Source organism: Alosa pseudoharengus, unplaced genomic scaffold, assembly GCF_046254945.1.
Source record: "Alosa pseudoharengus isolate Yale_2024_CS ecotype anadromous, Long Island Sound unplaced genomic scaffold, YU_APseudo_1.1 YU_APseudo_1.1_scf_4, whole genome shotgun sequence".
In the NCBI taxonomy this organism is placed as follows: domain Eukaryota; kingdom Metazoa; phylum Chordata; class Actinopteri; order Clupeiformes; family Clupeidae; genus Alosa; species Alosa pseudoharengus.
In genome coordinates, this window is record NW_027468774.1 from 27,892,068 (window position 1) to 27,915,457 (window position 23,390).

The 23,390-nt window shown below is 42.6% G+C and overlaps 2 protein-coding genes across 4 annotated transcripts; one reads left to right on the forward strand and one right to left on the reverse strand.

The window, feature by feature from the left end:
- Positions 1 to 1,892: 1,892 nt before the first annotated feature.
- On the reverse strand, positions 1,893 to 7,545 carry ifi35 (interferon-induced protein 35). Its single transcript, XM_076265727.1, has 10 exons — positions 7,325 to 7,545; positions 6,867 to 6,903; positions 6,721 to 6,783; positions 6,470 to 6,628; positions 6,060 to 6,176; positions 5,144 to 5,288; positions 4,628 to 4,737; positions 4,220 to 4,406; positions 3,859 to 3,968; positions 1,893 to 2,461 (listed from the first exon to the last, which is right to left on the reverse strand). Exons 2-10 carry the CDS (start codon positions 6,882 to 6,884, stop codon positions 2,252 to 2,254), a joined length of 1,119 nt encoding a protein of 372 aa, XP_076121842.1. The 5' UTR covers positions 6,885 to 6,903; positions 7,325 to 7,545; the 3' UTR covers positions 1,893 to 2,251.
- A 239-nt stretch (positions 7,546 to 7,784) lies between these two features.
- grna (granulin a) lies at positions 7,785 to 22,207 on the forward strand. 3 transcript variants are annotated; one of them, XM_076265724.1, is made up of 20 exons: positions 7,785 to 7,902; positions 8,693 to 8,839; positions 9,366 to 9,509; positions 9,927 to 10,055; positions 10,535 to 10,619; positions 11,718 to 11,824; positions 12,055 to 12,205; positions 12,320 to 12,361; positions 12,946 to 13,043; positions 13,245 to 13,478; positions 13,732 to 13,965; positions 14,844 to 15,077; positions 15,905 to 16,138; positions 16,955 to 17,188; positions 18,004 to 18,237; positions 19,086 to 19,319; positions 19,574 to 19,822; positions 20,016 to 20,258; positions 20,919 to 21,176; positions 21,605 to 22,207. In XM_076265724.1, exons 1-20 carry the CDS (start codon positions 7,849 to 7,851, stop codon positions 21,746 to 21,748), a joined length of 3,489 nt encoding a protein of 1,162 aa, XP_076121839.1. In that variant the 5' UTR covers positions 7,785 to 7,848; the 3' UTR covers positions 21,749 to 22,207. The 3 variants fall into 3 exon arrangements, with proteins under 3 accessions (XP_076121839.1, XP_076121840.1, XP_076121841.1); XM_076265725.1 differs by having other exon boundaries at positions 12,323 to 12,361; XM_076265726.1 differs by lacking the exon at positions 12,320 to 12,361.
- Positions 22,208 to 23,390: the final 1,183 nt, after the last annotated feature.

The following is a 23,390-nucleotide window of genomic DNA, read 5'->3' on the forward strand; positions in this document are numbered from 1 at the left end:
AGCATAGGCTGTATGGTGTTAAAAGCACTTGAGAAATCAAAGAACATGATCCTCACAATACTACCAGCCCCTGTCCAGGTGAGAGTGTGTTCTATGAAGCAGGTAGATTAAGGCATCCTACACACCCACCTCTGGACGGTATGCAAATTGTAATGGGTCCATGTAGTGGTCACCTGTGGTCTCAGAAGATGACCAACAACAGTGTTTAGCCAACTACTTCCTCTCCTACCAACTTCCTTCCTAACCAGGTGTACTTTTTTCCATAAGTGTTTTGTTCTTATGACTACAATTGTGAGAGAGACCATAAGAATGAGAATTCATGAGAGAGCAAACAGTTATTGTGTGCACATCCCCCCTTCTGGCAGGTGCAGGACAAATTAAAACTTACTCAATTGAAAAAATATAATGTCCGCAACACTGCTTTTGACTCCCATATATTTAATGCACAACAGGCAACGTTTCGACCCTGCTGGGTCTTCTTCAGGCAAAAATTCATGAGAGAGACCATGATAATTCACTGTTGTTGTTTTTATGTTATTGCTGTTTTTTTGATATGCTAAGCAAACCTTTGAAGAGTTTTGGACAAATTGACTATATTATTCTTTTAACAATTTGACATATTATAAATATTGCCTTGCAATAATAATTGTGTCTTATTCATTTCATTTCAAAATGTATTCACCTGTGGTACATTGAAAGCATTTCACTTTTATAAGGAAATTAATCCACATTGAGAATAACCTTCAAAGTTGTGGTAAAAAAAGATTTTCAACCAAAGTCTTGAAAAGAATACAGGTTCCAGACTTACACAAGCATACATATAAATATGCCAATGGACTTCCTGTGGTCAATAAACTAAAAATAGACACAACATCCTCATTTGTAGCGCATTTGGTTCAAAATTTGAAGCCAAAACCCTTTTTCGGACAGCAGCCATATTGAATTTAGGGAATTTGGGGGGTCCTGATAAAACCAATCATAAATGTAAGTATTCCTATGGGTTTCCCAATTATCAAAAAAGGTAAAATAGACATCAAGTTTGTATTTGTATCGCATCTGGCTCCAAATCTATAGCCGAATCCCTTTCAGGCGACAACCATTTTGGATTTGGCTGCCATGTTGGTCTCAGGGACCACTGGCTCGGGCGGCCTGGCTAAATCATTTCATTATTCCCTCAGCTGCATCTGTGCCAAATTTGGTGCTTGTAGATTAATTTGCACAAACAATGGGGTGTAAGGCCCCATACTACAGCCGAAACTGCTTTTTTGGACAGCGGCCATATTAGAATTGGAGGAATAAGTGGTCCAGATGCACCGGGTCATAAATATTAACATTCCTATGTATTCCCCATGATCAATTAAGCTGAAAAAGATATCAAGTTTGTATTTGTAACTCATGTAGTTCAAAAGTTAGCCGGAACCCTTTTCGCGCAGCGGCCATATTGGATTTTGCCGCCATCTTGGCCCCAAGGGTTGCTGTCTCCGGCGCCCTAGCTAAATCATTTCAGTATGACCTAAGCTACATCTATGCAAAATTTGGCGCTTTTAGATGAATTTGCGCGAAAATGTGCTTAAGGCCCCCACGACTCCATGCAACACAGATGAGAAGCAATTCTCAGAAATAATGGTAATGCAACTAGATATTAGTGCAGTGATTCAAAGTAAAGCAAAATCTTGAGGCATTTTTCAGTTTATACAGTAAATGTTTGAGTTTGTAAAGAAAAATGCAAACTGCTATTTTTTTGAACAGCCTAAGATTCCTTTATTTTACTTTCTGTAAAGGTATAACACAAAATGTTGGTCATGTTTTGATTTGAATGTGCAGTGTTCCCAATGCATTGATATTATGGAATTAACAGCTATTCTAGGGAGACACAGAGGGAGACACAGCAATTCACTTAGGTTACCTGGTTTACTCATGATCCTTTCATTCATTCTGGTTATTGTACAAGGGAAGCTTAACATCACATAATCATTATCACTGAAAAATATTAAGTGTAGAACTGAATAATAACCACTGAGACCCATTTACTAATATTACAGAGTAAGCCATTATGAGACATGAAAGACTTCATACAATGACAGAGAAATAACTAATGTCCAAGATACAACCCAGCATTATCATTATCAATTATGAGGTAATTGAGGGTTCCTCCAACGAGGGTTCCTCTCATCTGATAATCCATCCCATATGGAGTATAGCCCTTGATAAACATTAGATGAGAGTGCTTAGACTGTGAAGTGTGGACATTTCACTGGCTCTGGGCCTCAGTGGAAGAGTCCTCCTCAAACACAGCCAGTGTGTGCTGGCCCAGAGGGTTGTAGATGATGTCGTCCACCTCTCCGCCACCATTGCTGGTCTTCTGGAAGTGGATCTCAAGCAGGTCCTGCAGGCTGTCTTGGTCCATGATGGCCGGGATGCCTGTGAGCAGCACGCTGCGTTGGCACACAGTCTCACGAGTCTGAGGTGTGGAGACACACAGTCAGAGGAAAACTCAGGACAGATGTGTTCAGCCCTCAGTTGTAAAGGCTACATATGTTTCACTATGAATTGTATTATCCATGGCATAGCAGAGAAAAAGCACCCAGGTGTCTTTAGCAAACAATTGTATTTACACCCAGATCCTAGGCATGCACATACTATATGTATATTTAAGAAACAGCATTAAAGTCTACATCTGCTGCATTAAGGACAAAGATGAGGGGGTGATACCATGAGGTCAGCCACTTAATAGGCATCACAGCGACCGCCATGGACTCACATTAACTCTGATCCTGTAGCTATTCACACTTGGGTGTTGTGGGCGTAGGCTGTTTTGTAGTTTGATGTGCTTCACAGCTGGGACCTACAAATGTGCTTTCGCAGCTTGCTTAGCTTACACACACAGATATTGCGCATACACATATCTCCATTTTTTGTACGATGTTAACTACGTTTCTTTGTGCCAAAGTGTCAAACTGAATTTTCCCTACTGAAGTTCAATAAAGGTATGTGCCTTTCTAATTGCTTGGTAATGCTAAGATATTTAGCAAAGGTTTCCGTTAAGGCGAAAAAACATGCATCAACCAAGACTTTCAAATAATCTTCTCTAACCACTGCACCACCATATACTTGTTAATCAGGTGTGAAGTTTTCTGCATCAAGCACTGACTCAACTGTCCTTATCTTACCTTTGATTTTGTTGTAGAGCTAACAAACTAAAGATTGTATACATTCACTGAATGAATGTCATCAAAACATATGTTAATGCCAAAACTTGCTCAAATTGCACCTTCTACTGAGAAGAAAATGAATGTCCAGCATGTGTGTCTGCATGCACACTAAATCCTGGCTGTCAATGCGCAGTCGTGGCCTACTGGTTAGCGCTTCAGACTTGTAACCGGAAGGTTGCCGGTTCGAACCCCCGACCAGTAGGAACGGCTGAAGTGCCCTTGAGCAAGGCACCTAACCCCTCACTGCTCCCCGAGCGCCGCTGTTGTGGCAGGCAGCTCACTGCGCCGGGATTAGTGTGTGCTTCACCTCACTGTGTGTTTCACTAATTCAGGGATTGGGATAAATGCAGAGACCAAATTTCCCTCAAGAGTATATATACTTATACTTATACAATAGGCTCCTATTGCTCTTCATATCTGCACTACCAGGATGCAAATAGACACTGTTGTATTATTTCCCTTATTTCATTATTTCATCATCCTACACACCATCCAACAACCACATATTTAATTAAACACCTCTGGGTTTTGACATGTTGGGAACTTGCTAGAGTGACTTTACATTAAAAAGTTAGATTAGAATAATCTGGTGGAAACATTTTTAGAAGCCCTTTTAATAGAAAGACAAGCACTTAGCTCCACATACCTGAAGGTCTGCAATTTTTCCATTGAGGAATGGAGTGACTTTAACCTTGTGCTTTTTTTCTCCATCAATTTTCACCTCGTGGTCCTGCTCATCAGTCAGGCCTTTGGCAACTGTGAGAAGAGATTTCATGAGTGGCTGAATGTTGTACGACAAAGAGTGTCCACTAGAGGGCACAATAGGGGAGAGGAAATTACTCAAAATAAAGAGTTAGGGAACGAGGAAGTACACTTGATCCCGAGAGCTTGTTGCTGGATAACTAACAGTCAGAAATAAATCACATGTAGTTAAGCAGGTCTCTCCCTAGAGTCATTCTGTGTTTGTGTGTGTGTGTGTGTGTGTACAGGGATTGAATTGTACATACTATGGTTCTCTAAGAAGGTGATGACCACATTGCCAGAGTCATGCAGCACGTCTGTCTCCTCCACCTCCCCACCCCCATTCTTCCTCTTAGAGAAATAGATCTCCAGTTTGTCCAGCAGACGATCCTCGGACTCCATTTTGGGCAGGTTGGACACCAGAACACGTTGAGGACATACCTGAGTATCCAGCTGAGAGACGGTGAACAAGCACACTTACTTGCACTTCCACTTACATTTAAAAATGAATACCATGCCATTCTTACACTTAAAATGACATGATAATAATTTACACTAGCTCAAGTTTGAGTATTAAACAAACTACCCAAAACTGGCTTACACATTAACATGAAGATAAATTGTTGTTGCAACAGCACCATATCAGTGCTATGACATCAAGGTATTAACAGTACCTCTACATAGCTGGGCACCAAGAGATGTACAGGTAAGGCCTGCACATTGAGAGTGATGTTACCATCCAGCTGAACCTCATGGTCCCTCATTTTTAGGATATGCTGAGCCACTAGAGTGGAAAGATGGGAGAGACGAATATTCAAACTAGAAATGGCACAAGTCATGACAGCAAATGTTTTAAGTTACATTTGGTAGACCTTAGCCTTCCTCATACTTAAATACATAAATTTTTAAGTAACTACTTATCACACCTTAAGTTCATCCTGCATTCTGGGTTTAAGTCATTAAGAAATGTTGAGATACCTGTACATGTTGTTTGCATGCACTTTAAAGGCTTCATTTACCCATGATCCCTTCAAAAAGCCTTCTTATAACTCTGAAAAAGGCCTTTTCAGTTTTGGTAATCTACAGTTGTTTTGACTGTTTACCTCTTGCCTTTCCTTTATTTCAGGTCATTGACTGTACATTGATCTACTTAAATAATACTTCAATAAAAATGGGTTGTTGACGCTTACCTGTCTCATCCTCAAAAGTGATCAGTGCAGTGCCGCCTTCCATGGGGTACACAATTCTGGCCATTATGTCAAACCCTGAGGAATCCCCCCAGCCTGATGTCTGGCCCTTGAAAACCACTTTTCTCTCAGGCACTGCAGTAGACACCTGGGGATTGTTCCAGAAAGAGGGTTTTGTCAAATATCTGAGTTTGTTCACCCTGACATTAGGGATTTCCGTTCCGATAAGACACTTAACTCAAATCTTGGATCAATTATCACAGCAACTGACTCTGTGAACCTAGTTGGCCTATATTTCTGCCTATATAGAAATAGCTATATGGCTATAAAAAATCACTGTTTTTGTTGTTAGGGTTGTATAGTCCTTTCCAAGTCACTGGCCAAAATATATAGCCTGGGTGACCCCAGACGAACCTTTTAGAAAATTTTAACGTTGTTGAGCTTTGTTGAATTTGAACGTTGTTGTCTACACCTTGGTCAATTGTTCGCTTTAAGCCACATACAAAATGGTAAGCAACGAGGCAATAGCCATGAACCCTTTGCATCTGCTTGCCACATTTTAGGCTCAACATCTTTTTTCATAGTATACCCACATCTGGAATACCGCCATGAAACATGCAACAACTATAACAACAACAATAACAACAGGGCCTTCAGAAAGAATTCTGACAGAACCACAATGAACGCACACAGGCCCTCTGTCTTGAACTTGCGTTACTGAAAGTAAAACAATCACCCCAGAATGCAATGACACACACACAGACACATACACATACACACACACACACACATACACATACACACACACACACACACACACACACACACACACACACCTAGAACCACACACACACACAGACACACACACACCCTTTCCCCATCATAGTACGCCACTATGAGTGGCATGTGCCAAACTCACATCTGATTGCTGTCTCAGGCTGTAGTTGGTTTCCTCCATTTTCTGGATGTCCTGCTGCATGCTCTGAATCTCTGTCTTGAGCCTGCTCTGCTCTTCCATGAGGTCAGTGATTTTCCTCTGCAGCACAGACAGATAGCATTCATATTAATAACATCGGACTCATTTTCATACAGCATCTTTCAGAAGCTCGTCTCTGCTCTCTTCTGTGGCAGCACAACACTGATGTATCATTTCAGAGGGACAAATCAGCAGTGTCCAGGCATTTACCATCACTGACACATTTTCAGATTAAATAACAAGTGAGGAAGGGCTGCAGGTTGTTGCATCCTAATGCCTGAACAGGTTGTAAAATAATATGCAACTATACAGCACAAAATAGACAACCATAAAACCCAAATATGTAAACTCACTTTCTCCATTTCCAAGACTTCTTCTTGCTTCTTCTCCTCAGCCTGCAGGGCTGCCCTCATGGTAACAGCGCGCTGGTCAAACTGTTTGGTGAAGTGCAAGTTGGTTTCACGGGCCTCAATAAGCACTTTTTGATCACTGATGATACCTTCATATTGCATCTGGGGAGAGGACAAAAAATAAGGACAGCTGTGATTTCTGCAAGCATACAGCCACATTTAATCTATGAATAAACAAACATAAACTGGCTTACTTTGCATTTATTTATGTCAGACTGGATTCTTTGCAGTTCAGGATCTGAGACCAGTGAGTAATCCTGAAAAACAACAGTCAGTCAGTCTGTCTGTCAAGAAAGTCAGTGTTTTTATGATAAGCACTGGGGTGTCAGTTGCCTCTTACCTCATCAGAGGACATCATTGTAGGTTTATTTAGGGTCCTGTGAAAAGCAATGACATATTAGTTTATATATTACGTTTCTTCATTTAACCTACAAAGACTCCTGGTTTGATCTGTAGGCCGGTAAGCCTATAACCTACTTTGGCCATCAGTGGAACATCTGCAGCATAAAAGGCTAGCCTTCTGTTATTTGTTTGTCAGATGGCTATTTTTAAGTAGTTCGTTAAATTATTAAAGGTAAGTAATGACAATTTGCTGATGTTATCCTTACGTTAGGCTACTTTCACTTTGTCTGTTCGATAACATTCGGCTAAGAAATCGTTTACAAACTGGTTAACAGTTCAACTCCATTGTGAATCCAACTGCTGTAGCATACTAAAATATTCTTATTGACATAATATAGAATGTAGATGATTATCCTATGTTCATTTTCAACGATATCCAAAGTCTTCTACACTTACGTGAATCAACGCAGATCCGCACCATAGACTGTAGCCTAAAGCTCCGTAGGCCTACTGAACGAGAGATCTTCGTTTCAGTTTCATTTCTCTGCCATGGTTTCCTTTGCCACTCAGGCAGCCATCTGTTTTCAGTAGAAATGTGAAGCTATTCCAACTGGTTTCTTAGAACTGTTTCGTTATATCAATTGTGTAGATAGTCGATATTAAAACTGTTTTTGTTTGTTTTTGTTTTGTTTTTTAATACCTGCATTCACACGACATAGGTATCTGGGCGTCTGAAAAACTGTAGCCTACCTAATTCAGCGTTTGCTGTAAGCCTTGCATTTTTAATTTATCATGACAGGTTGAGGGGCTTTCCATGTAGTAGACCGTAGCCTATGCGTGCAAAACCCACGCTGATAAACATACATGACCAACCCACCTGCGGATTGACATTCGTCCGAGCCTATTGGATAGGCTCAGGAAGCGCTCCTCGCTGCTCGCCATGATCAGTGGGCGCGTTTAATGACAAAATTTTAAATTAAATGAAGAGTGGTTGCACACGTTGGGAGTGTTCCGTACGCTGCTATACAGTGAAGGTAAGCTTGCACTTTTGATGCTATTTTGGTTTAATTTTGGTGCTATTAATGTAACCTCAATTTGTTGTGAAGAAGCTAAACTACTTTAAATCAACATAATATGCAACAATGGCAATCATTTTTTATAAAGTCTATTTCAATTAATTGACAGTCAACAGTTTGGTATTATACTTACACCGCAATGAAAATGTCTGACTATAAAGTGTAGCCTACCTAGGAAATGTAGGAAATTGATTAAAGAAAAGTGTACCTAGGAAACTAGGACTTTTTTTCACCAGGCTTTTATGCCGAAATTGACAGGCAGAATAACTAAGATGCTTGAGTCTGACATATTTTAAATTGGGCGAAAAAGAAAATGTTTCACGTCGATCAAGTCGCAGTCAAAACCAGACAAGAGAAATGTTCGGTTTATAACAGGTCTGGTTAAAGAGAACGGGGGGACTTTGGTAGGCTACAATCTTTGAAAGGCTACAGGCAAACAGGGAAGTTGTGGAAAGTGAAAGTTGGCACAGTATTGCATTAAAGGTGGAAATGATTTGGTCAGTCAGAATTTTCTTAATATTTAAATATCATATATAACACAGCCCAATGATGCTTAAATTTTAGGCGTCTCAAATAGCCATTGGGGAACATCCTCTTCAAAAAAGAGAGGCTCCTGCCTAGACCATACCAGCATTACTGTAAGCAGAAGTGAGAGAAAGATGGGAAAGTGTCTCATGGGTAAAAATCAGCAAATCATGGGGGGACTCGATTTACTTCCCCTTTTCTTGTTTCATCCCTTTGTTCCCAGATGTTCAAGGAGGCTGTGGTCTTGCTAGCCATACAGGCCCTGCTGGTCTCTAGTGACTCTGTGTGCCCTGACAGAGATGTGTGTGAGAATGAACACACTTGCTGCCAAGGTCCCACCGGAGAGTACAACTGTTGTCCTCATCACCAAGTGAGTTAGCCTTGCTAAACACTTTTATTTAAAGTTAATTATTAATTTATTTATTTTAATCAAGTTATTAAAATACCATAGCTAATATAACACAGACTAGTGTTTATGATGCCATGGCAAGTTCTCAAGCGCTGTTTCAAGATTTGATAATATTTCATTTATGGCTTTGAAACATGTGCACAAAGCTCAATCAGCAAGAAGCTTCTCTAGCTTCTCTTAATATTCATCCCCTTCAAAGTCAGCTGAATGTTCAAATAAGAATTTGAATACGCACCTTGCTGATAAGCTCTCTAACAAAAACACTCTACCCACACACTGTATGGCTTCATTGCAATTCTAGATATCCCCTTTATTACTTTTTACTTCTCATTTACACAATGAGTGAACTTAGGACGAATGTGATCTTCCCTTGATAACCAAATTATTGTATTATATTCTGTGTGTGTGTGTGTGTGTGTGTCTGTGTGTGTGTGTGTGCGTGTGTGTGTGTGTGTGTGTGTGTGTGTGTGTGTGTGTGTGTGCACAGGGTGAGTGCTGTGATGATCACTTATTCTGCTGCCCTGAACACACTATCTGCCTTATGGAGGAGGAGCACCCAAGATGTGTCAACGCTACCCTCTCACTACCAAGGACAGAGAGGATTGCAAGCCGACAGTCCAGCCTCTTAAAAGTACAAAATAATCATATCATAATGATGAATGAAACTGTTACAGAGCATGATGAAGTGTGTGTGTGGGTGTTCAACTCAAAGATTCACCTCTGCATATCGTACATTCATTTTGTCATCTGAGAATTAACAAGGTTTATCTGAATTGTGAGATTCATACCATTTTGGTTTTATATATATAAAATAATATATATCTATATTATAAATAATAGAATATTAGTATTTGGGGCCCATCTTTTTTTTTTTACTATTTATGAACATGGCAGAAGAAGAGGGACAGCAGAGATCAAATGCTTTCAAAGTCAAAGAATGCTTGTCTGATATGAAACTACAACACAGACAAAAAACAAAAAAACTATGGGAATTAAGTCTCATAATGATGCGTGTTTGATTGACAGTGGTTCTTCTCATCCCTCTCAGTCTCTGCGGGTGATCTCTGCCTCTCCTGAAATCAAGGATGCTGTGGTGTGTCCAGACAAGAGTTTCTGTCCCGCAGAGTTCTCCTGTGTTAAGCTGCCCATCACCTTTGGATGCTGTCCCATAACACAGGTACCCCCTCACCTGTGGCCACCGCCCAACCATAGAACGGCCTAGGCCCTAAGGACATTGGTAACACATGGTTTCTACTGTATATATGCATGAAGGACAGGCTGCATTCTTGAATTATTGTCTCAATATCTCACTGTAATGCCAATGTGTGCAGAGTAAACAAACGAGAAGTGAACAAATATCTACAAGTAGTCGTAGTTAACTTGTAACCTTGTCACTGCTATTTATAAATGGGGTGAGTAGACACAAATTCACTAAATAATTGCCTCGAAAACTGACCTGGGATGAGGAATAACAGACAGATGTAACCAGTGATTTAGAACCACTGTGACAGAAACACAGTGTACACTCCTACACACAGTTACGAAGAGCCATTGATCATGAAAGACATTCTTGATGTGAAATAAAACAGTGATCATCCATGACAAGACAGATTGATTGACAGTCATTTGTTTGTTTGTTTGTTTGTTTGTCTGCAGGGCATTGTGTGTTCAGATGGAAAACACTGTTGTCCTGAGGGTCTTGAGTGTAGTTCTGATGGGAAATCCTGCGTTCAACCACAAGGTCAGACCCGATGAGTTTTTGACTTGTTTGACCTTTTCAGCTGCTTCAAAGCTGCCAGTTTCTGACATGTGATCACGATCCGCATGTGAGAAAAGGAAGTGAATCACAGTATTATTTTTTCTACCACTGATTGTTAACCAGTGAAAGAGAAGAGAGTTTATGTACAGAGTTCATCCTTTCTTCATATCAGGTAGAATGTTGAAAGTATTATAAATATGATCATGTCAACCTCAAATGTTTTTTTTATTTCATCCAAAACAAAGCAGACTTGATTTACAAGTTTTGGCTAGGTGTGTAAACAAGCACGATACCAAGGAAGTAGTTGTTTTAATACCTGGGAAGGGCCCTTATCTGGAATGTTTCCATGTTTGATTGCAAAACCAGGTGTTTGCAGTAACTGTGAAAATCTCAACTTTGCTAGCACTTGAAAAAAAGCAAAGTGGCAGGGTGACCAATAGCGGAATCCACTCTATAGAGGAAGCCTATCACCCACGGATCTATCTAAAATAAAAAAGACAATAGAGGAAGTGAAAAAGATAGTGTTGGGGAACTCGGAGAACCTGTTTGTCTGACCACTTTATCTTCTACATGTGTGTGATGTATTGCCTGGCCATAAACACAGCAACTAAAGCTATTACAGGACCCTCAACATTTATTGGCATCCTGGTAAAGATGAGTAAAAAGAGGTATAAAAATAATATTTAGTCATTTTTGTTTCATATTAAAAACAACGATGAAAAATCCAGTCTTAAAGGGAAGCACCTTGTGTTATATGCACAGGTTTTATATGCACAGCCCTCAGATTATCTACCTTGATCAAGAGCTGGACATTTACTAGAGTTCTGGCTAGCTTGTCTCACATTCCCACTCAAGACCAGATGAAAAGATAGAAAGTGTGACATGTCTTAGCAGCATAAACCACAGATGAATAAGGACAGCTTGTTTAACATTACTTTCAGGACAAGCTCAGTCAGGCCTCACTGTGCAGTACATTTGGTCTGGTATGCCATCCCTGCAAAGTCACAACAACTTTGTCCCTGGAGCTGTTGATTTGTGGGTTGAACGGTTTTTGACATGGCTGTGTGTTTGCGTCCACAGAGCCTGTGGTGGCTGTGATATGCGGGGATGGCAAGTCTGAGTGCCCAGAGGGGACTTCCTGTAGCCAGTCCTCGGATGGACTCTGGGGATGTTGCCCCTTCCCCCGGGTATGTACTGTACTGTAATTTAATTTCATTTACTGTAAGATTTGGGTACGTAACACCGTCATATGGAGAGGACAGATAAAGTCCAAGAAGTTAGAGAACTGAGAAGCATGTTTTGTTTGAAATGTTGTTTGAAAGAAACAGAAACAGAGAGATTCCTTAACAGAAATGCTAGGTGTTTGTTTCTATTCTGTATTAGCAGTTAGGTTTAACAAGCTTCTCTTATCCTTCAGGCGGTTTACTGTGATGATGATGAACACTGTTGTCCCAAGGACAGCACCTGTGATGTCAAGAACTCTAAATGCATATCCTCCACCAATCAGCATATGCCAATGTGGGCCAAATTTCCTGCCCGCTTGAGAGCTGACTGGGAGGACCATGATGGTACACTCGCTCCCCACCACACTACTCTTAATGATGTTATCACCTCAGCCATTCACGGCTGATATGCTAACTGGGTCTGTCTTATCTGTTTTTACTGACTACCCACAACCCAAGCAGTCACTCCAAAGACATCAAGCCAGCCAGAGGCTGCAATGGGTACGAATTTCACTACACACGCACACTCAAACAGAGGTGCTGTTGAAGAGAATGGTAAAATCCCATTGATTTCTCTTGGAAGACTCATTGCACGTTGATATTATTGCGCCACCGTCTATGCTTCAGGCTCAAATATTGAGCGGAAGTTTATACGCGGTTGTGAGGTGTCTGAAAAAATAGTTCCACAATAGCAAATAAGACGGCTGGAAATCATACATTGCGCCAATATATTTGATTTTCAACGAACACCACTAATCACTCCGTGAGTTGCACAGTTTTGAAAACAAACGTTGTTTTAGGACATGTTTGAGCATGCCTGTAGGCAGCCACTCTGACTAGTCAAAGGGGATTCAAAACGAGTCAGAAAAGTCGAGACAGGACCAATCGTCAAAATTTCGGTGTCCACCACTCTAGTTCATCCAAAACAAACCAGAAAAGGGACTCAAAGTGCTAAATAACGGAATTTTCCTTTAAGTCCAAGCCATTTCAATGGAACCACTGAACGTGACTAACTTTGTGCTGACTCTAGAGTGACCCTTATGCTACTATATGCATCTCAGACACTCTCTTTGTCTTCCCTACAGCTAGAGAAGTTCCCTGTGATGACAAAGTGGCCTGTGAAGATGGCAACACTTGTTGTAAGACTACAGCAGGTGACTGGGCCTGCTGTCCTCTTCCGAAGGTAGTGTGCCTAGAACTGAAACTGCCTAGAACTGAAAGCCACTATCTTTATATGTTTGAGGCCTTGCTTTGCCACTCATGCAACATGCTGCTCTGGGGGTCTATTTGTCTTCCTTTGTGTGTCTGGTTATGAATTATAAATTATATGTTATACATATCTTATATGTTATTGTACGATTATTATGTGTGATATATTTTTAAGGCTGTCTGCTGCGATGACCACATTCACTGCTGTCCAGAGGGGACGACCTGTGACACCGCGGGAGGATCCTGCCTCAGTGCCACCGGGGCTGTATCCATGCTGACGAAGCTGCCAGCCTTGGCACTGCCCCCTAAAGAAAATGATGTAACATGTGACTCCACTGCTAGCTGTCCGGACGGGACCACCTGCTGCAAGAATGAACAGGGACAGTGGGCCTGTTGCCCCCTGCCTGAGGTAATGACCTCAAATCAAACGCCATGTTTGACATCAAGTCCATCTTCCCAAGCAACTTGTCTTTGAATGCTTTACCAGGGTCTTGTTACATTCACCCTTTTAATGCCTAATTGCCCTTTATCCAACTCCTGCACATATACAGGGCTTAAGTTTTGCATCCAGCTCAGAAGGTCTCTCCTTTATCTTTCTTTGTGAAACCAACATCTGGTAGTATTTTATGTCTGACATGTTCTTATTATGTTATGTTTTCTAGGCGGTCTGCTGCGACGACCACATTCACTGCTGTCCGAAGGGGACGACCTGTGACACCGCGGGAGGATCCTGCCTCAGTGCCACCGGGGCTGTATCCATGCTGACGAAGCTGCCAGCCTTGGCACTGCCCCCTAAAGAAAATGATGTAACATGTGACTCCACTGCTAGCTGTCCGGACGGGACCACCTGCTGCAAGAATGAACAGGGACAGTGGGCCTGTTGCCCCCTGCCTGAGGTAATGACCTCAAATCAGATAGATAGATAGATAGATAGATAGATAGATAGATAGATAGATAAATAGATAGATAGATACTTTTATTCATCCCCGCAGGGGAAATTCAGATGTCCAGCAGCAGTGTGTTGTCTACCAACAAGCATTCTCACTGCAATACACTCATAAAAACCCTGATGACAACAGTTAATAAAATAAAGAGTCACAAAACAAGCTACTATCATTAGTAGTAAATAATAAATGCACTTCAAACAGGTCCGTTGTGTAGTCTTATGGTGGCCGGAACAAACGCCATGTCTGACATCAAGTCCATTGTTAACTATCTTTAGCTGCTTTCAGACATAGGTGTAAGTCTGCATGTTCTCGCATATCAAGCGGTTGGGCTGTATATTTGAACAACCTATCCCGACATTTAGAACTCCGAACATAGGCGGCTCTTACACTACACCCCTCCTAGTATTTCGGACGGACATTATGTAAATGAGCTCATGTCTGAACGAAGCGAAAAACATGCAGATTCTGTTCATGTGCGTGTTCAACCTCGTGGAGATTCTGTTCATGTGCGACAGTGTCGTTCACACATAATGTCCGCATGTAAGCATCATATCTGAATCACCCGAAGGGTCGGACATCCTTTTGACAAAGATTCGCATATAGTGCGGAGGACATGTCTGAAAACAGTGTTTACATGCTTTACAGGGGTCTTGTTGTGTTCACACTTCTCATGCCGATTCTTTGCCTGTATGCCCTTTATCCAACTCCTGCATAATGAGGACATGAGTTGTGCACGCAACTCAGGAGGTCTCTTTGTCCTCATTTGTGAAACCATTGTCTGGCAGTATACTGGCTTATACGTCTTACATCTTATATATATGTTCTAGGCGGTCTGCTGCGACGACCACATTCACTGCTGTCCGAAGGGGACGACCTGTGACACCGCGGGAGGATCCTGCCTCAGTGCCACCGGGGCTGTATCCATGCTGACGAAGCTGCCAGCCTTGGCACTGCCCCCTAAAGAAAATGATGTAACATGTGACTCCACTGCTAGCTGTCCGGACGGGACCACCTGCTGCAAGAATGAACAGGGACAGTGGGCCTGTTGCCCCCTGCCTGAGGTAATGACCTCAAATCAGATAGATAGATAGATAGATAGATAGATAGATAGATAGATACTTTTATTCATCCCCGCAGGGGAAATTCAGATGTCCAGCAGCAGTGTGTTGTCTACCAACAAGCATTCTCACTGCAATACACTCATAAAAACCCTGATGACAACAGTTAATAAAATAAAGAGAGTCACAAAACAAGCTACTATCATTAGTAGTAAATAATAAATGCACTTCAAACAGGTCCGTTGTGTAGTCTTATGGCGGCCGGAACAAACGCCATGTCTGACATCAAGTCCATTGTTAACTATCTTTAGCTGCTTTCAGACATAGGTGTAAGTCTGCATGTTCTCGCATATCAAGCGGTTGGGCTGTATATTTGAACAACCTATCCTGACATTTAGAACTCCGAACATAGGCGGCTCTTACACTACACCCCTCCTAGTATTTCGGACGGACATTATGTAAATGAGCTCATGTCTGAACGAAACGAAAAACATGCAGATTCTGTTCATGTGCGACAGTGTCGTTCACACATAATGTCCGCATGTAAGCATCATATCTGAATCACCTGAAGGGTCGGACATCCGTTTGACAAAGATTCGCATATAGTGCGGAGGACATGTCTGAAAACAGTGTTTACATGCTTTACAGGGGTCTTGTTGTGTGCACACTTCTCATGCCGATTCTTTGCCTGTATGCCCTTTATCCAACTCCTGCATAATGAGGACATGAGTTGTGCACGCAACTCAGGAGGTCTCTTTGTCCTCATTTGTGAAACCATTGTCTGGCAGTATATTGGCTTATACGTCTTACATCTTATATATATGTTCTAGGCTGTCTGCTGCGATGACCACATTCACTGCTGTCCGAAGGGGACGACCTGTGACACCGCGGGAGGATCCTGCCTCAGTGCCACCGGGGCTGTATCCATGCTGACGAAGCTGCCAGCCTTGGCACTGCCCCCTAAAGAAAATGATGTAACATGTGACTCCACTGCTAGCTGTCCGGACGGGACCACCTGCTGCAAGAATGAACAGGGACAGTGGGCCTGTTGCCCCCTGCCTGAGGTAATGACCTCAAATCAGATAGATAGATAGATAGATAGATAGATACTTTTATTGATCCTCGCAGGGGAAATTCAGATATCCAGCAGCAGTGTGTTGTCTACTAACAAGCATTCTCACTGAAATACATTCATACAAAACACTGATGACAACAGTTAATAAAATAAAGAGAGTCACAAAACAAGCTACTATCATTAGTAGTAAATAATAAATGCACTTCAAACAGGTCCGTTGTGTAGTCTTATGGCGGCCGGAACAAACGCCATGTCTGACATCAAGTCCATTGTTAACTATCTTTAGCTGCTTTCAGACATAGGTGTAAGTCTGCATGTTCTCGCATATCAAGCGGTTGGGCTGTATATTTGAACAACCTATCCTGACATTTAGAACTCCGAACATAGGCGGCTCTTACACTACACCCCTCCTAGTATTTCGGACGGACATTATGTAAATGAGCTCATGTCTGAACGAAACGAAAAACATGCAGATTCTGTTCATGTGCGACAGTGTCGTTCACACATAATGTCCGCATGTAAGCATCATATCTGAATCACCCGAAGGGTCGGACATCCGTTTGACAAAGATTCGCATATAGTGCGGAGGACATGTCTGAAAACAGTGTTTACATGCTTTACAGGGGTCTTGTTGTGTGCACACTTCTCATGCCGATTCTGTGCCTGTATGCCCTTTATCCAACTCCTGCATAATGAGGACATGAGTTGTGCACGCAACTCAGGAGGTCTCTTTGTCCTCATTTGTGAAACCATTGTCTGGCAGTATATTGGCTTATACGTCTTACATCTTATATATATGTTCTAGGCTGTCTGCTGCGATGACCACATTCACTGCTGTCCGAAGGGGACGACCTGTGACACCGCGGGAGGATCCTGCCTCAGTGCCACCGGGGCTGTATCCATGCTGACGAAGCTGCCAGCCTTGGCACTGCCCCCTAAAGAAAATGATGTAACATGTGACTCCACTGCTAGCTGTCCGGACGGGACCACCTGCTGCAAGAATGAACAGGGACAGTGGGCCTGTTGCCCCCTGCCTGAGGTAATGACCTCAAATCAGATAGATAGATAGATAGATAGATAGATACTTTTATTCATCCCCGCAGGGGAAATTCAGATGTCCAGCAGCAGTGTGTTGTCTACCAACAAGCATTCTCACTGCAATACACTCATAAAAACCCTGATGACAACAGTTAATAAAATAAAGAGAGTCACAAAACAAGCTACTATCATTAGTAGTAAATAATAAATGCACTTCAAACAGGTCCGTTGTGTAGTCTTATGGCGGCCGGAACAAACGCCATGTCTGACATCAAGTCCATTGTTAACTATCTTTAGCTGCTTTCAGACATAGGTGTAAGTCTGCATGTTCTCGCATATCAAGCGGTTGGGCTGTATATTTGAACAACCTATCCTGACATTTAGAACTCCGAACATAGGCGGCTCTTACACTACACCCCTCCTAGTATTTCGGACGGACATTATGTAAATGAGCTCATGTCTGAACGAAACGAAAAACATGCAGATTCTGTTCATGTGCGACAGTGTCGTTCACACATAATGTCCGCATGTAAGCATCATATCTGAATCACCTGAAGGGTCGGACATCCGTTTGACAAAGATTCGCATATAGTGCGGAGGACATGTCTGAAAACAGTGTTTACATGCTTTACAGGGGTCTTGTTGTGTTCACACTTCTCATGCCGATTCTTTGCCTGTATGCCCTTTATCCAACTCCTGCATAATGAGGACATGAGTTGTGCACGCAACTCAGGAGGTCTCTTTGTCCTCATTTGTGAAACCATTGTCTGGCAGTATATTGGCTTATACGTCTTACATCTTATATATATGTTCTAGGCTGTCTGCTGCGATGACCACATTCACTGCTGTCCGAAGGGGACGACCTGTGACACCGCGGGAGGATCCTGCCTCAGTGCCACCGGGGCTGTATCCATGCTGACGAAGCTGCCAGCCTTGGCACTGCCCCCTAAAGAAAATGATGTAACATGTGACTCCACTGCTAGCTGTCCGGACGGGACCACCTGCTGCAAGAATGAACAGGGACAGTGGGCCTGTTGCCCCCTGCCTGAGGTAATGACCTCAAATCAGATAGATAGATAGATAGATAGATAGATACTTTTATTCATCCCCGCAGGGGAAATTCAGATGTCCAGCAGCAGTGTGTTGTCTACCAACAAGCATTCTCACTGCAATACACTCATAAAAACCCTGATGACAACAGTTAATAAAATAAAGAGAGTCACAAAACAAGCTACTATCATTAGTAGTAAATAATAAATGCACTTCAAACAGGTCCGTTGTGTAGTCTTATGGCGGCCGGAACAAACGCCATGTCTGACATCAAGTCCATTGTTAACTATCTTTAGCTGCTTTCAGACATAGGTGTAAGTCTGCATGTTCTCGCATATCAAGCGGTTGGGCTGTATATTTGAACAACCTATCCCGACATTTAGAACTCCGAACATAGGCGGCTCTTACACTACACCCCTCCTAGTATTTCGGACGGACATTATGTAAATGAGCTCATGTCTGAACGAAGCGAAAAACATGCAGATTCTGTTCATGTGCGTGTTCAACCTCGTGGAGATTCTGTTCATGTGCGACAGTGTCGTTCACACATAATGTCCGCATGTAAGCATCATATCTGAATCACCCGAAGGGTCGGACATCCGTTTGACAAAGATTCGCATATAGTGCGGAGGACATGTCTGAAAACAGTGTTTACATGCTTTACAGGGGTCTTGTTGTGTGCACACTTCTCATGCCGATTCTGTGCCTGTATGCCCTTTATCCAACTCCTGCATAATGAGGACATGAGTTGTGCACGCAACTCAGGAGGTCTCTTTGTCCTCATTTGTGAAACCATTGTCTGGCAGTATACTGGCTTATACGTCTTACATCTTATATATATGTTCTAGGCTGTCTGCTGCGATGACCACATTCACTGCTGTCCGAAGGGGACGACCTGTGACACCGCGGGAGGATCCTGCCTCAGTGCCACCGGGGCTGTATCCATGCTGACGAAGCTGCCAGCCTTGGCACTGCCCCCTAAAGAAAATGATGTAACATGTGACTCCACTGCTAGCTGTCCGGACGGGACCACCTGCTGCAAGAATGAACAGGGACAGTGGGCCTGTTGCCCCCTGCCTGAGGTAATGACCTCAAATCAAACGCCATGTTTGACATCAAGTCCATCTTCCCAAGCAACTTGTCTTGGAATGCTTTACCAGGGTCTTGTTACATTCACCCTTTTAATGCCTATTTTCCCTTCATCCACCTCCTGCACATATACGGGGGCTTAAGTTTTGCATCAAACTCAAGAGGTCTCTCCTTTGTCTTTCTTTGTGAAACCAACGTCTGGTAGTATTTTATGTCTGACATGTTCTTATTATGTTATGTTTTCTAGGCGGTCTGCTGTGACGACCACATTCACTGCTGTCCGAAGGGGACGACCTGTGACACCGCGGGAGGATCCTGCCTCAGTGCCACCGGGGCTGTATCCATGCTGACGAAGCTGCCTGCTACTACTGTGCCCTCTGAGGTAAAGGAGGCACCTTTAGGAGTGAAGTGTGACTCCACAACCTCCTGTCCTGACCACACCACTTGCTGCTTCATGAAAAAGGAGAACAAATGGGGCTGCTGTCCATTTCCTAATGTGAGCCTGGGTAACACACACATACACACACATATGCAAAATATACATACATAGTCACCCAGGATACAATGAACAAATCTAGCCAAAAATGACTCAAACTCAAATAACCCCAAATGGCCCCACCAGATAACATATCCCACCTCTTCTTTTTGTACTTTTCCCCTTTTTTTCACCCCCTCTCTCCTCTCCTCAGGCCTTATGCTGTGAGGACGGGGAGCACTGCTGCCCAGCGGGCTACAAGTGTAACACGGACACGACCACGTGCACCAGGGGAGACACCGTCATCCCCTGGTACAACAAGCTGCCCGCACAGGGCCCTGCCACGCCCAGTGAAGCCATCACCACGGTGACCTGTGACTCCGACAGCAGCTGCCCCTCTGGCTCCAGCTGCTGCCAGCTCTCCAATGGGAAATGGGGATGCTGCCCACTGATTGAGGTAAGGGTGTGTGTGTGTGTGTGTGTGTGTGTGTGTGTGTGTGTGGCAGTCCGGTCATCAGGACACTCTGCAGCTCCATGAGATAACACTCCAGTAGATGGAGCATAAAATGCAAAGCTAGAGCCTGGGAACAGACAGGTGACGTGTCCATACAGTCTCATGTTTGAGTATGCTACAAGTCCATACAGTCTCATGTTTGAGTATGCTACAAGTCCATGCAGTATCATGTTTGAGTATGCTACAAGTCCATACAGTCTCATGTTTGAATATGCTACAAGTCCATACAGTCTCATGTTTGAGGATGCTACTGTACTCATCTACTCTTCAATTTGTAGCATATGGTAATGAACTTCATGGGCTGAAATTCTGTTTTGTACAGCCGACACAATTTGCAAAGGAGATAGTCGTACTAAACATGGAGAAAATGATGTTCTGTAGCATACTCTACTACTACACTATTTGATAAGATAGCGAGATGAATGGCCAGAGTGTAAGAGCAGTCATTTATTGTAGGCTACTTTTCTTATCAGAATGAGTTTAGTGAAAGTGAATTGCTCGGCGTGGTGAAGCAGCTGCCCCGGTTTGTGAAAGTTCATGACGTGTTGAAGAGCAGTGCTCTGTAATATTCACCCTCACCTCCCCCCCCACACACTCTCCCAGGCTGTGTGCTGCTCAGACCAGGCCCACTGCTGCCCACGGGGCTACACCTGCAACCTGGAGGCTGGGTCCTGCGAGAAGTCCGTCTTGTTTCAGGCTCAGATGCTTCCCCTGATCAGGCTCGTGGAACAGGAACCAGAGACGCCTGACACCTTGCACGAGGACGATCTGGGGATCCATTGTGATGACCAGGTCTCTTGCCCAATTCAGGAGACGTGCTGCATGGCCGAAGGAGGCTGGGGCTGCTGCCCGGCTCAAAAGGTGCGTGACTGCTTTTGTCGATTTCTGCTGTCAGTCTGAAAGCAACCTGCCCTAATTATCACTTAAAAAAAAATCTAAAGCTCCAAGTTGTCTTTTTAAGTCATATTTCTCTATGAAACATGGCAACTGTTTTCATTCTATGAAACACTACCAATCAGGAGTGGGTAATCAGTGTAAAATAAATATTACAATAATTTTACAGATTTACCTTGGTGGCACAACTCATCTGTCTAAGTTAATGTCTCAATGTATATCAATTAATTTTGATCTCTATTAGAAAAGACTCTGTACTTTAAATACTAGTGTACAAAATGTGTCAATGATAACATCACTCTCTCTGATCTCTCTCTCTCTCTCTTTCTCTCTCTCTCGCTCTCTCTCTCTCTTTCTCTCTCGCTCTCTCTCTCTCTCCTGTGCTGTCCTCACAGGCCACCTGTTGTGCTGACAAGAAGCATTGTTGTCCAGCAGGATACACCTGTGGCGAGGGAGGTACTTGCATTCAGGCCACCAGGTTCTACAAAGATAACTGGCAGGTGTTCTTCTCAAAGAAGAAAAGAGCGCTTGTCTATTGAAAGTTATGACATGGCTCCATACATTACACACACATACAGTTCATTTATACCTTATATCCATTTTAATGATTTGGCCAGTGGGGAGTACGTGTTTGAATGAACTCTGAGGTCACAGTGATTTCTCATGTCCAGGATATCCATAATCTTGCACTTAATCAAAATAATAAGTCAGAGTTAACTCATCATTTCTTTTAGATTGAAAGCATGGTTGGGTTACATCTCCCATGGGGTAACATTTTGCCAGCAATCACTTCATAGTGGTTGTGAACAGGTGTTATTAACAAGCTGACTGAAGACCGATCCTGTCAGTTCTTGACTCAGTTACTCCAAGATGTTATAATTAACCTGCACTGCTTATCACTCGGGTAATAAATAAATACATTTTAAGATGTACAATTTGTTTTAAAATACATTGCTCATGAATGTAAGAAGGATCTCAAATAAAGCCATTTTAAAACATTTGTGGTTGAATGCTGACTAAACATTGTGAACTGTCTTAAGAACTCAAATCATGGTTATAATATGGTTTGCCATTCAAAAACTTTCCAGCAATGTTTTAAGATTTAGCACTATTTTCTTTTTCTGATGCAATGCAAAACAACAGAAAAGTTAAAAATATAGCCAAAATAAAATGCTAAAGCGTGAATATGCATTTTGAATTTGTCCACCCCGGAAAAAGGTGTCATTAACCACCCAATCAAATCGGAATGAATAAAAGCATTGCCAAGTATATTAAATTAGGTTTCAAGATTGTGGAAAAATGACCTCTATACTCACTGCTGTGGGCAGTTCTGCTGACTGCAGAAGCCACAGCCCAAGAGCTCAGGTGCTCAGCTGTCCTCCCACATATTTGTTCTAACCATTCTCTAAACCATGGGGTGTCAAACTCATATTACTGTAGGTAGTGGGCCGGATTTTTTGGAATGAGATCTTGTGGTGGGCCCACATATTTGTTCTAACCATTCTCTAAACCAACTGATATTTCAGCCGGATTAGATATCTGAGCTAATTGGTGAAAACACCTGTAACTTAGCCTATATGCACAAAATATGTGCTACAATTGCAAAGAACAAATTGTCTTTCACAAGTTTTCTAAGCTATACAAAGTGTTCCCAAAAAAATCTCTAATTTTGTTGTACAGGATCTTTAAAATGTTGGAAAGGACAGGATATGAATGAAGGCATCCCAAATAATCTGAACATGAATCTCTTCCTTAGCCTAGTCCCTCACAGAGATGGAAAACTCTTTCCACATTTGTTCCAACCATTCACTAAACCAGCCGATCCTAATTTGCACAACTCAGCCAGGCCTAAATCAGCTAATGTATGGTTGTAGTTTTACTTTCTAGTAAGTGGTATACTCTTCCCTGCACATTTGCGCGCGTCCAAGACATGCAACATTGATGCATGTCACAATTGCTGGGAGGCACACGACAACCCCACATGCCGTTGATGACACAATTCTCGTCACGCACCGCGTGGACACTTGCAGGACTACACCAGGTCTCAATGTTGGAGTTTTTCACAGATGTAGGACTAGACCAGGTCTCAATGTAGGAGTTTTTTTTTAACATAATTCAGGGATTACCTAGCAAAAGTGTAAGGGGACAGACATTTTGGGTTAGGGTTAGGGAATAATTTCG

Excerpts from the sequence above, each read along its gene's own strand:
- grna (XM_076265724.1), top strand. The coding sequence starts at position 7,849 with ATGAAGAGTGGTTGCACACGTTGGGAGTGTTCCGTACGCTGCTATACA. Across the intron at positions 19,320-19,573 it reads CCTGTTGCCCCCTGCCTGAG|GCGGTCTGCTGTGACGACCA; the intron begins GTAATGACCTCA and ends TATGTTTTCTAG. Across the intron at positions 20,259-20,918 it reads GATGCTGCCCACTGATTGAG|GCTGTGTGCTGCTCAGACCA; the intron begins GTAAGGGTGTGT and ends ACACTCTCCCAG.
- ifi35 (XM_076265727.1), bottom strand. Across the intron at positions 5,289-6,059 it reads GCCTGAGACAGCAATCAGAT|GTGTCTACTGCAGTGCCTGA; the intron begins GTGAGTTTGGCA and ends AACAATCCCCAG. Across the intron at positions 2,462-3,858 it reads GAAAAATTGCAGACCTTCAG|ACTCGTGAGACTGTGTGCCA; the intron begins GTATGTGGAGCT and ends TCCACACCTCAG.